This window comes from Botrytis byssoidea, assembly GCF_014898295.1.
Source record: "Botrytis byssoidea strain MUCL 94 chromosome Unknown BBYS_015, whole genome shotgun sequence".
In the NCBI taxonomy this organism is placed as follows: Eukaryota; Fungi; Ascomycota; class Leotiomycetes; order Helotiales; family Sclerotiniaceae; genus Botrytis; species Botrytis byssoidea.
Genome location: NW_024065856.1, coordinates 1,109,458 through 1,122,136, shown reverse-complemented (window position 1 = coordinate 1,122,136; position 12,679 = coordinate 1,109,458). Strand labels below are relative to the sequence as shown.

Here is a 12,679-nt window from a genome sequence, read left to right as displayed (position 1 = left end):
ATATATTTTCAGATTTTTATATTTCAATTTTCCTATATATCTTTGTAAATATCCATTTTGAATAATATCTATAATAATAAGTATTCATCTTTTTAATATATACTATTTATTATATTAAAAGCTTTATACACGTCATCATAATACTATAGTATACTAATGCCTACACTGGATAAGCATACGGGCATGTATGCAAACTGATAAATTTGTTTCATATAGGATAATTAGAATTTGGAACAAGAACTTCGTTTCCATATATATAGGGATATATATAGAACCTGTAACGGTCACAGGTTGCTTGGCTCGGGCGGGCCTAATTATCAAGTGGGCTCAACGGTTCCTGGAGATTGATCTGAAGCAGTGGTTACATAGATTCTATCACTTATAGGGTCAGTATCTCTAAAAATTTATATACGATCATGGAAAGAATTTCCTCCATGTCTTGATTACATTTGTAAGTCTTCCTACTAGCTCTTCAGAAAGCTTGGCGCCAAAGTCACGAGGGTGGTCCAAGAAAAATGGATTATGTACAAAATACTTGTTACCTTTGAACCAGTCATACATACCCCTTAGGGCTCCGGCGTCGAGCTAGTTACGTATTATATGCCTATTCAGACTAGCAGTTTTCTCTGTCCAGATCCGTGTCTTTCGGAGATCGGAGATTCTCTGTCCAAACCCAGCTACATCTTCTTCATATTGTTCCCCGCATTCCTTGTAATGATTTCGGATAGGGTAATGATTTTTCAATGATCCCACTTGTAAGCAGAGTCATTCGACGTTTACCTAGGTAGTTACTAAGGTGTCAATCTTCAGATTTGTTATCAACTCTCATCCACTCGGAGATTCTCAAGCAATGATTATCAGCAGATTGATTTGACAGATACTGAGAGTCTAGAATCATACTTCTATATAATATCCCAATGACTATCACTGATATTATTCCGCCTTACTATGGTGGCATCAATGTTTGATTCCAGAAGCCTCCTCGGCAAGGCCGCCGAAAATTCTTTGATAATGTCTCTCGTAGGCTCTTGTCGCTTCCAAAGGAAAGCTCTGTGAAGAACGTCATTGGCATCGCTATTAGCAGTGTCTCTCATCTTGTCTCTTACTACACAGTCGTAGACTTCATGAACAACAAGTAACTGACAACTACAAAGCTTCCCCGATTGCAGCATATCACACCTTGCCCAGATCTCGACACATGTAAGCACTCCTCACTTCAAATGAAGCATATTGGGAGTTTGAAGCTGTCATCTAATGCTTGATACAATTCAATTGCTATCAATATATCCCATGACCTACAGCCAGTAACCATTTTCGCAATACTAAGTTGAAGATTGCAGTATTATACCTGCCACACGACATGTGTAAAATCTTCAATGTCCTGCAACATTTCGATGGGTCTTTCTATTGCTGCGAAATGGCCACCCTTATTATGTGTTCTATGAAATACCAAATTCCCTCGCTTTGCAATCGCACTTTCAAACCCCGGGTTTATTTCAACAGTGAACCAAGAGAATCCGAGACGCTTGACAATGTAAGGAAATTCTGGCACAGGTTCGACAGATTTGTTAAATATTGGCGGATAGGGGTAGATAGAACGCGGGAAACTATTCGTGAACCAGTACAGTGAGACATTGGTCAAGATCTCATCAAGAGAAGGAGTCTGGTCAGACCACTCTATAAATTTCTCACCGATCCTTGAGTAAATGTTAGGGACTGCAGGACTGATCAAAGGAGAATCACTGGGAATATCTCACCATGCCAAAAGGGAGAGTGGATTTGAATTAATGGCAAGTCCGATCGTCGCTGGACGAGTACCGTGTTCGATGGCATAACCGTTGCCTTCTTCCGCCCAAACTTTAGCCCTCTCTATAACTTTCTTCTCAAAGCTAGACAACTCCTTTCCATTAGAACCTTCTTCAGGAATGGTAAAGGAGGGGAAGAAGTTTACTACAAGAAGTCTTAGCGCTCTATCCTTTCTATTTGAACAATACAGGACAACTCACAATGCAAAGCGACACATTGCTTATAATTAACTGCCATTGTTGTCGCAAGAAAACTGCCCACGTCTCCACCATGCGCAATGTACTTCTCAAAACCCAGCTCTATCATTAACTTGTGCAAGACTCGAGCTGAATCTGACACGCGCCATTCCTTATCAAGAGGACTCCCATCGCTGAGGGTGTATCCTGGAACCGATGGGATGATAACATGATATGGCAGGTCTTTTGGTGAATATTTCTCTCTCAATAGAGTTGCCATGGGGAGGAATTCAATGAAGCTGCCAGGCCAGCCATGAAGCAAAGTAATTGGCACAGCATCCTCCCTTTCCGAAAATAAGGCTACAAAATGAACGTTAAGACACTCTATCTCGATGGTGTAATTGGGAAACGAATTAATGTACTTCTCTTGAGCGTGCCAGTCGTACTCATGGAGCCAATAATCTTTCGTTTTGGTAATCCACTCAAGCGTAATTCCAAACTTGGGGCCGTTTTGTTCAGTTGTTTCATAGATAAGAGGACCAATACGGGACAATTCCAGGAGCTGTCTAAACCTGGCAAAGTCCTCATCCAAGATTTCAAGTGTAAATGGCTTGATGGAGCTAGGCAATGTGTAAGCCATGTTTGAAGATGGTAGTGTGACAAAGGTGGTAATTAGAAATTTTCTGAATCGGAAGTGTGTGTCAAAGGTGGTGAATAGAAAAGTTCGAGTAGGAGGAAGCTCAAATTTATAAGGAACTCAATCAATCATACTCATCGTCCCTGCATGAGGCCACGGAATGGAGTTAAGAATAACAAAGGCCGTGGAAAGTATAACTACGAGCTAATACGTTGACTCAACGCGATTGACTGAGATGGGAAAAGCGTACTTCTCAATTCCGGGAGTGCATGACCAGATCTCTATTTCACCGCCAGTACCGACAGGAGTAGGGTCATCAGGATCTCGAGGCAGCTGATATACAGGTTCTGTCCACTACCCAATTTCCTAACGAAATGGAACTTTCCATGGTGCCAATTCGCAACCCGAATGTATCCTTCCTGTGGGACCCTGTTACAGGTACTTACCCCATCCGAATCCATGGTTCTCCACAATGTCGGCAGCGAAACCCTGATAAGGTCGCGACTCGACTATCATTTAACGGCCGACTAGACCGGAGCCTAATAATATGAGATGCTTCAAGCCTTACCCAATACCAACATACCTCCGTGTATTTAATCTAACCAATTTTCACATGAGCAATCAATAATGGCAGAGATGTACTACAAATCATGACACCACATCGAAAACTGCTTGACAACACTAATGCAGCCAGCTTATTTCCAACTTATTTTTAGCTAGAAAGGGTTAAAGCGGGGCAATGAGTCAAGTAAACCTTATTCTATCGCAAAATTGGCCGTACGCTAGTAAGGATTTATCATTTAAGCTTAACATGGGCTGGATAAACATCAAAGATGTGTAATTTGATTGTTCAATGAATTATTCATAAGTTTTTTGTAGCAATTTATAGTTTCAATCAAGTTTAGACTACTTCTAACACCAAACTGATGATATTCCCTACATAGATGCCGGCTGTACTCCCCTCAACGAGATACTAGCCCTCACTCTCACTCCATCACCAACATCAAAGTTGTCTTGTAGTGTCATATCCGGCGCCTTCTGTAAATCTTCAAATGGTATCTCTACAGCGCCAATCTCTGTCTGTTCATTCATACATACAATCCGCACATTTCCAGCTGTTATATCTGCAGAGGTGACTGGAATACGAAAGTTTTGATCAAAGGTCGGATTGTTGATATCTGTACCGGGTGCATCTGTTTGTACAGCCGTCTGGAAACGGTGTTTGCTGCCCCAAGTCACAACTACACTCGGCTTCAAAGATTCTCGCTGGCCTTTGATGCCGAAAGCTCCTGCGACAAGTACATGGAGGATTCCGCACATGAGGCCATCGCCACTATGACTAGACGCCGAGAAGCTACTGCTATCCTCGGCAGTAAACTGGAAGAATTCACATGAAAGCGCAACTTTGCTGTCGCTCTCGGAGCCCTTATGCAACATTCCGAGCTCTTGCTTACCGCCAGCCAGAAGGATATCCTTGACGGTGGTGACAGCTACACCGACCTCATCGTCGGAATTCAAGTCATGATCTGACACGACAACTTTAATGCGTTGATTGAAATCTGATACCACGAAATCATGCGTCTCGCCCCACGCTGGAGTTGTAGTATTGTTCTTGGTCGTCGTCCTCCATGCTTCTTCAGCACCAACTTCGATCTCAGCATAGCAATCCGGACTCGCCCTTGTCAACTTAGAAAACAGCTTCTTGGTCTTGGACTGAGACTCCTCAGCAAAACCCCATGCTTTTTCTGCAGTGATCCGAACGATGCCTAATGGCTGATGGTAAGTCTTAAAATAATCGTTGTTTGCGTCAAGTTTAACAAAGATACGGTTTGGCAGAACGACCACACTGTTAATTATACCAATCAGCACCTTGCGAACAGCGTCGTCGATAAGGGACAAGTCGGCGATGTTAGCTGCGCCGGTAAAGTTTAGTTTGAGGTCCGGCGGGTTTATGAAGGAGATTTGGGTGGCACCGATCTAAGGGGAGATTTAGCATCGAAAAGCTGGATTGTTCGACTTTGGTGTGTTATAATGTGCTACTTACCAATGGGATGATATTCGTAAGAGGACATAGCAGAATGGAGAGTCTGCCGTTTATTATAACTTCTTTAACTCCCTGTTGAACGATAAGCTATCCTGTGAAATTATGTCGGCCGCTTGTTACAACGTACAACTTTAGGCATCATGTTTCCATCCAGTTCAATATCACACTGGCCATCCCAATCTACATTCAAGTCAAGCTTGATACCATCATGAGCAGTCTTTGTAACCTTGATATCGGAAAACTTGATTGGTGTGGAGCCAAGCTCGATCTTGGTGAAGTGTAAAGTCGCCAGCGGACCAGGGAGCATGGTCTTGAACATAGGCTCGACGATGTTCTTAACCATTTTGCTGCCGGCAACCTCGATGTTGGGCCATAGCTGTGCCACGATATCGTTCAGGAAGCCTATTCAATTAAATAGTGAGTCAGTTCTTATTTGTTTAATACTCCAGCAATACAATAACTAGTATGATTTAGAGTCACTTTCGACATACCGGCAGACTCTCCACCGCCTTCAGTCGTCAATTTTTCGATGAGTGCGGACATTTTGGCGCAAGAGTGCTTATCGTTTTACCAACTTGAGCTTGCGAGAACAAGTTTGAGGTGGTGATTGAATCTGGAAGCTCGTTGCGGCTATTGGATCAACTCTTTCTCCACAAGATCCAAGATATCAGGTCATTATATAGTAGAGGGGAAGTTAATGTGGTCATTTCTCAGGGCAAGCGTGATAGGATAGTTGTCTGTGGCTATGTGGATGTGCAATTACATCAGCGTGCACCACGTCAGTGGTTGTGGCCACGTCGTGTGGGGCGGATCCAATCGGAATCAAGCCAAGCCACCCGCCGAGATTTTAACCAGGACAAGAATCAGGTAATTTATTTGGTAACTTGAGCTTAGACTCAAGCATAGACCACAAATATCTAGAACACATTCTATGTGATCCAACGTTTTCTGTAACTCTTTCGTGCTGGGAATTCAGTGCATTGCTTGTATTGGTATACTCTGTATTTCATTCATAGATGATAACTCCACATAATGTATGTACGTCCATGCTATTAACTTTCATTCTAGAAAGAACAATGACTGGGAATTGTATTTCTCAAATGGAGTTATTTTTTGACTGATGGGCCACCTGAGATTATCACATATGGAAATAAGAATACAGCAAACTATTTGTACAGCAAAAACTCCCAATATCTCATATCTCGCCGAAGGATACTCGGACCAGGGCCGAAGAAATATTGCTGAAGATGTTGTGTGCACCGATATCTGCTATTTCCATTGTGTTCACAGCTACGATAGCAATAATACGAAAGATTTGAGATTAGCACTTTCCCTCATAGATCAAGTACAACATTACCATAGAAATTGGTCTTTTCCCTCTGCGCCTTCAATTTATTTCTGAACTGCCACTGTAATACTTGAGAGGGAGTTTAGAAGAACATAGCTGTAAAAGTTGTAGTAAAGATTAAGAAAGACCCTCACAAAAGAGAAACGCTGTTACACATGAACGACAACTTTGGAAGAGCACCCTTGTGTCGAAGAGTACCATTACTAATCATAAGCTTAGTATCACCAGTGGGTGCACAGACTCACGGGACACTTAAAAGGAAAAGCACAATTTCACACCAAAAAGAGCTGTTTTGATAATTCAATTAAAATTCAAAAAATTGATATTTGACTTTGAAATTAAGAATTATTATTTTCAAATATAAGAATTTTATATAATAAAAGTTTTATTTCAAAAAAAAAACAAAATTCAAATTTATAAAATCGATTATATAATATCCCATTAAAAAATTTAATAGGAAAATATATTATTTGATTTTTAAATTCAATATTTATTTTTAAAATTCAATCTTTATATATTATATAAATCTTATATTTATAAATTATATATTTTAATCTAAATAATATTAAATAAAATTTGGAATTTTGATTGAGTTTTGAAATTAATAAATTTGAGTGTGAAATTGTGCTTTCCTGTTATATTGTCCCGTGAGTCTGTGCACCTACTGGTGTATCAAAATGCTCCCTGAAATATGCTTTAGCGACGTCTTTGAAGGGATTTACAGAGTGAAATTTTCACGCATGATCAACTGATTTTATCGTAGAAACAAAGCAGGCCAGAAATAAGATCAGTCTCACCCTGTTCCTTATTAATACCAACATTCCGATGGTTGTACTGGTGAAATTAAAAGCCACTACATTCCTTCGGAGCGAGTACGCATGAATCTCCTCCGGGCGTCTAAGTTTTTCCGCTATACGAGTGAGTCAGGCGGGTTCAGGCCTAGTCCTCGATGTTCATTTGACTATCATCAAAAAAACATTTTGTATATGACATGTGAGATTACTGAGGTTATATTCTTATTTGTCATACAGAATGTTATTGTATCAAAAGCTCAATCAGTATGAGGCTATGTATCTTTCTCATCCCCTATCGACAAAGGCGAACACTACTGATTCAGCTAGCATGCTCAAAGATAATCTCCCAAACTCTCTCAGCTATTTCCCACAGCTTCTAAGCATTCTGAATATTAGAGGTTACGTTTTATAATAATAAGAATAATTATTATTACAATAATAGTAGAAGATCTAGTCAGTTTAAGCTTAAGGGATAAATCGAATATATATATTAGAGTTGAATTGAAGTCAATTTATAAGAATTAGGCTTGTTTTTAAATTAAATTGCTTACTTTTTCTAGGTTTTCTTTAAAGAACATCCTAGATTTATATAGTTTATAATGAAATTTTAGTATATCCTATACTTATAAATAAGATCGATTTAAATTAAATCTTATAGAATTATTTTATATAATAAAAGAAAGTATAATCAATCGAATTTAATCAATTTAATAATAATCTTCTATATGTTTTTATTTGGTTTTATTTTATTATAAATCAATTTAATAAAAGATATTAATAAGTAATTTAGTGGATTTATTATGGATTTTTATATACCCCCTTTAATAAGTGTATTAAATCAGTCTTATTATATATCTTAATTTAGATTAATTTGATTCATGAATTCGATTAATTTAATGTGAGCTAGTGGCTTAATAAGCTCATTAGTCTTTTAATTATTAGCAGATATATATATTAGATCGAAATTCCTCAATTTAATAATATTTCTAATATAATAAAATCTGATTACTATATACTTACTTTTTTTATAAAATATAGAGTTTTTAATAAGCGCTAGTACAGTCTGATTGTTTATATATAAAGGGAATTTATCTTATTTATATAAATCAAACTCTAATAATAGCTTTTTAATATAAATAGTCTTTTTAACAATTAGATTTATAGCAATAAATACTAATTCGATTGTAGAAAGAGCTACAATAGGCTATAATTTAGTTTCCAGCTAATTAATCCATTTCTTAGTATAAATATATATCCGCTAAGTGGGTTTATATATATTTATCTCTTTTTTATATTTAATATTATAAAAACTTTAAATATAAGAATTATTTATTTTATTATAATTTGTTTTTTTATTTATAATTCCTTTTAAATATCTTAAAACGTTTTTAATAACTTAAATATGCTTCATACTAGAATTAAATAAAAAACTAGTTGATTTGGATATTAAAAGAACAATATTTAATCTAATTTTAAGAGCTAAATATAATAAAGAGTCTTTAATCTCTTAATATAGTTTGATATTATTATTATTAGTTTTCTTTTTTTTATAAATTAATTTTATTTTAGGATTCATTAAAATAAAAATAGAATTGGAATCTAATAACGTAGTTTATTAGTGCGTGCACTATATCAGTATATACACTACTTCAAAATTACACTAAAATCAATGGTTTTCTAATATTCATATTTTATTAATTAATCAATATTTCTTAAAAATAAAAGAAGTTTTAATAATAAATAAAAGTTTAATAACCAAAGATTCAATTTATATATAAATATTTCTATTATATTTTATCGTAGATCATAGGCTAGTAGTACTATTATAGATCATAGGCTAGTAGTATTATATAGAAGCTAGCTTGGTTTAACAATTAAAATAGATTATATAAGTACTATAACATATGATATTAAAGAATCTATATATCGATATTCAATTTCTTATTTTATATTTAATAGGGAAAAGGTCTTATTTTATACTTTTTTTTATTGATCTAGCTTTTCTGTTTTTGTTAATCTTTTGTAGACCACTTTCTAATTCGGCTATTTTTTTGAAATAAAGCTTTTTTTTAAAAAAAATTTGTAATCTGTTTTCGGATTTATAATTGTTTTCGTATTTGTGACTGTTTTTGAAAGCTTATAATCGACGATTATGTGATTTGATTATATAATACGCTTATATTAGGTTGAATGCTTTCAAAAGATATATATACACTATATTATTTTTATTAAAACAATATATTTCAAAAAAAGCTCAAAATGTCACGGTTTTCATTATAAAAAAACTATTTCAATAATAGCTCCTTTATTAATATGAATTTACAAAGATTAATTAGATTTTTGAAATCCTTATATATTCAAATATTTTATTTCAAAATTTTAAAAAATTCTATTAATAAATAAAGAAAGTATACGATTATACACGAACATATTTTATATGAAAAAGGAGTAGTACATGTATTGATATGATGTACGCACTAATAAACTATATTATATTGAATCTAACTAATATCTTTTTAGTATACTCTGATTAGTATAGCTTTAGTATATTATTAATTCTTTTAATTTGAATATCTAAATAGTTCTTTATAAGATCTAGATCCTTCAAATCGAAATATTCTTTTAGATTATTAATAAATTCATTAATAATCTCTTGATTTAAAGCTATTATAATAATATTATTAATATATATATTTAGAATTATATTCTTATTTTTATTAATAAAAATGAATTCGTCAAAAATCAGGTCTGTAAAATCTAATTTATTTAATATATCTTTTAAAATGTAATATTATATTCTAATTAATTATTTTAGATTATATAATACTTTATTTAGCTTTAAAGCTTTATTCTTTAATTGATTAAATTCTTCTAATAGATTTCATAATAGTGGTATATTAATATTACCTTATACAAATACTACCACTATATTAATTTTATGAATTAGCCCATTATTTTGAAGGGCTAATACAAATAAAAGCTTTTAAACTATCGATTTAATTATTAATATATATATATATATTAATATAATCTAATCTATATAATTATTCGAATCCTTTAGTAACAAATCTAGCTTTGAATTCAATAAATTCATTTAAATCCTTTATTTTATATACTCATCTAATTTTTAAGGTCTTATTATTAATAGAATTATTAATAATACTTTAGGTTTTATTTAATTCTAAATATTTATTTTATAATTTATAGTTTTTAACTAATAGTCTTTTTTAATAAATTAATAACTTTTTTATAGGATTTAGGTTCAATTAATATAAATTTTATTATTAATTTTAAGTTTAATATTAAAAGCTAATTAAAAATCTTATTAATCTATTTCAATATTTATTTTCTTACTAATTAAATTGAAATATTTGGAAAAAGCAAATCTATAATAAAAAATTATATATTGTCTATTTCTATTTAAATTTTTATTTTTAGAAATTAGATTTCTTATTTACTTCAATTACTATATAATAGATTCTATTAGTCTATTAAATATAGATTTATTAGAAATAGACTTATTAGAATTAATTTTTATATAATCTAGTATTTCATTATTTTTATTATTTTTATTCATTTTAGGATTAGATTAATACTTTTTAATATTAATAATAATATTTTTTCTTAAATAAATTCAAATTTAAGGTTTTTTTTTCAAATAACTTTAAACTTTGATTTTTATATTTATTAAAATATATAAGATTTTTTGAAATTTTAATATTTCTTAAGCTAATTATTTTTTTATCAGCTGATATATAGATTAAATAATTATTTAATAAACCAAAATCTATTAATATATCTTTTCAAGCTCGAAAATCTATTTTTTTATTATGAATTTTATTATTATTAATAATATAAATCAAAGATTTTAGAATTCTAATATAATTTAGATTAGGTTTTTTATTATATATTAATTCAACATCGTATATAGTAGGAACGCATATTATACTTCATCGATATATCTGCGAGCTTAGATCGCACTAAGCCGCATTTTCTAACTACGTAAGCTCTAGTATCAAACATAGTTACAGTTGTCGCCAATGGCATAAACACTATAACAACTATTCCTGTGAGGGCACTAATTGTAACCAATCCTTAGTTTATTCGCAATCAATTATGATTCTTATTCTTATTATTTAACTATAGTAGTATAAGTATTTATAATATAAAAACTATAAGAGTCACTATATTAAACCTATTGATAATAAGAGAATCCTCTATTATAAATTAATTTAATGTTTTCGATAAATAAGCACAACTCAAATATAAGATCTATGAATTATTTAAAATAATACTTTACTAATTTGAAACCAATGATACATCAGAGAAAGCAATTTACAATAAAAAAGTTTGTAATATAATAATAAATAATATCAAAATTAAATTATTATAAAATGTAATATAATTTATAGCTAGAAATAAGAATAACAATAATCTAAATCATACCTATATAGATATTATAAAAACCCTAAAAAACTCGAATATATTTATAAATGTAATCATATATATATAAGGATAAACTAATAAATAGAAATTAATTAAATCTTAGAAAATCAAAGTGAATATTCATCTATTAGTAGCAGGAATTACTATATCGATAATAAACCGCTCAAGCGCTTATATATTAAGAAAAATAATTAATAAAGCTATTCCTAATCTAAAAGATATTAATATTATGACTATTATTCTTATAACTATTGAGTGAATGGTATACACCACTAATAATACTATATATAATAAATCTTTTAAAATCAAGAATGCGGAAAAAATCAAGAAAATTCTAAACTATAATAATCTGGAATAATTTATAACCTAATATTACTATATACTAAAAAGAATTCTAATCTCTTTTTGTAATCTAAATAAAAATAGAATATTAATTATTAAGAAGATAGTAGTCAAGAAAATATTAATATAAATAGATATTCCTTTAACGTGTTTTATCACCGAGTGGATCATATCACCGAATGGATCATTTGAAAATACACCAAAATTAACTATTTTTAAATATTCTTATTTTAATAACCAATCATTATTTCTAAAAATTGAAAGATTCAAAATAATAATAATAATAATTTAGCTTTTTAGAAATTTAGTTTTTATATAAATTTCTTTATTGAATTCAATAAAAATTCGAAAATATGACGATTTTCATTACAAAAAAACTATTTCTATAATAATTCTTATACTGATTTGAATATTCGAAAAAAATTAGATTTTCATAATAAGCTTTTAATCAGATTTTATATATTAAATTTTTAAAAAATTCTATTAATAAATAAATAAAGTGCACGATTACACACAGACAAATTTTGTATGTAAATTGAGTGATCCATTTGGTGATATGATCTACTCGGTTATAAAACACATTAATTAATTATTAAATTATTATTTGAATAGTCGATTTTTATAAATAGATTTAAATTATTAGTTTATTAAGAAAAGTTCTTTTTTTTTAGATTCTTTAATAGTTTCAAATAAGCTTGGTATATTAAATCAAAATAGTATATTACTCACTATAATTCAGAATACTAGAGTTTTTATAATCTAATAATATATAAAAGTACTCTAAAATATAACAACTATAGTATTCTATGAACAAATTATAATGACCTATTTGGGCCCGAGTATAAGGTCAAGATTGAATATATAAACTATATAGAATTGTTTTTAATCAAATATAATAATTATTCTGTAATACTATATCAAATTAATAAAAAAGTTATATATTTTATAAAATTCAAAATCTACAAAATCAAGAAATATAGTCAAAAAACTTATTTAACTACTAAAGTATTAGTTAATAAAATAGTTATTTCAATTGTAATAGCTCTTTGGAATGTAATAGTAGAGATATCTTCTTTTATTTGTGGG

At 31.0% G+C, this 12,679-nt stretch overlaps 2 protein-coding genes across 2 annotated transcripts; both read right to left on the bottom strand.

Moving 5' to 3' along the window:
• Positions 1–642: 642 nt before the first annotated feature.
• EAE97_007802 (uncharacterized protein) lies at positions 643–3,041 on the bottom strand. Its single transcript, XM_038878316.1, has 3 exons — positions 2,007–3,041; positions 1,758–1,950; positions 643–1,697 (listed from the first exon to the last, which is right to left on the bottom strand). The coding sequence occupies exons 1-3, from the start codon at positions 2,620–2,622 to the stop codon at positions 1,343–1,345; spliced, it is 1,164 nt and encodes a 387-aa protein (XP_038731154.1). The 5' UTR covers positions 2,623–3,041; the 3' UTR covers positions 643–1,342.
• A 514-nt stretch (positions 3,042–3,555) lies between these two features.
• Positions 3,556–5,206, bottom strand: EAE97_007801 (uncharacterized protein; the record flags this gene model as incomplete). The annotated part of the gene is made up of 4 exons (XM_038878315.1): positions 3,556–4,596; positions 4,664–4,735; positions 4,791–5,065; positions 5,155–5,206. 4 exons carry the CDS (start codon positions 5,204–5,206, stop codon positions 3,556–3,558), a joined length of 1,440 nt encoding a protein of 479 aa, XP_038731153.1.
• Positions 5,207–12,679: the final 7,473 nt, after the last annotated feature.

Excerpts from the sequence above, each read along its gene's own strand:
- EAE97_007802 (XM_038878316.1), bottom strand. The coding sequence starts at position 2,622 with ATGGCTTACACATTGCCTAGCTCCATCAAGCCATTTACACTTGAAATC. Across the intron at positions 1,951-2,006 it reads GCAATGTGTCGCTTTGCATT|TAAACTTCTTCCCCTCCTTT; the intron begins GTGAGTTGTCCT and ends GACTTCTTGTAG. Across the intron at positions 1,698-1,757 it reads CCACTCTCCCTTTTGGCATG|GATCGGTGAGAAATTTATAG; the intron begins GTGAGATATTCC and ends CATTTACTCAAG.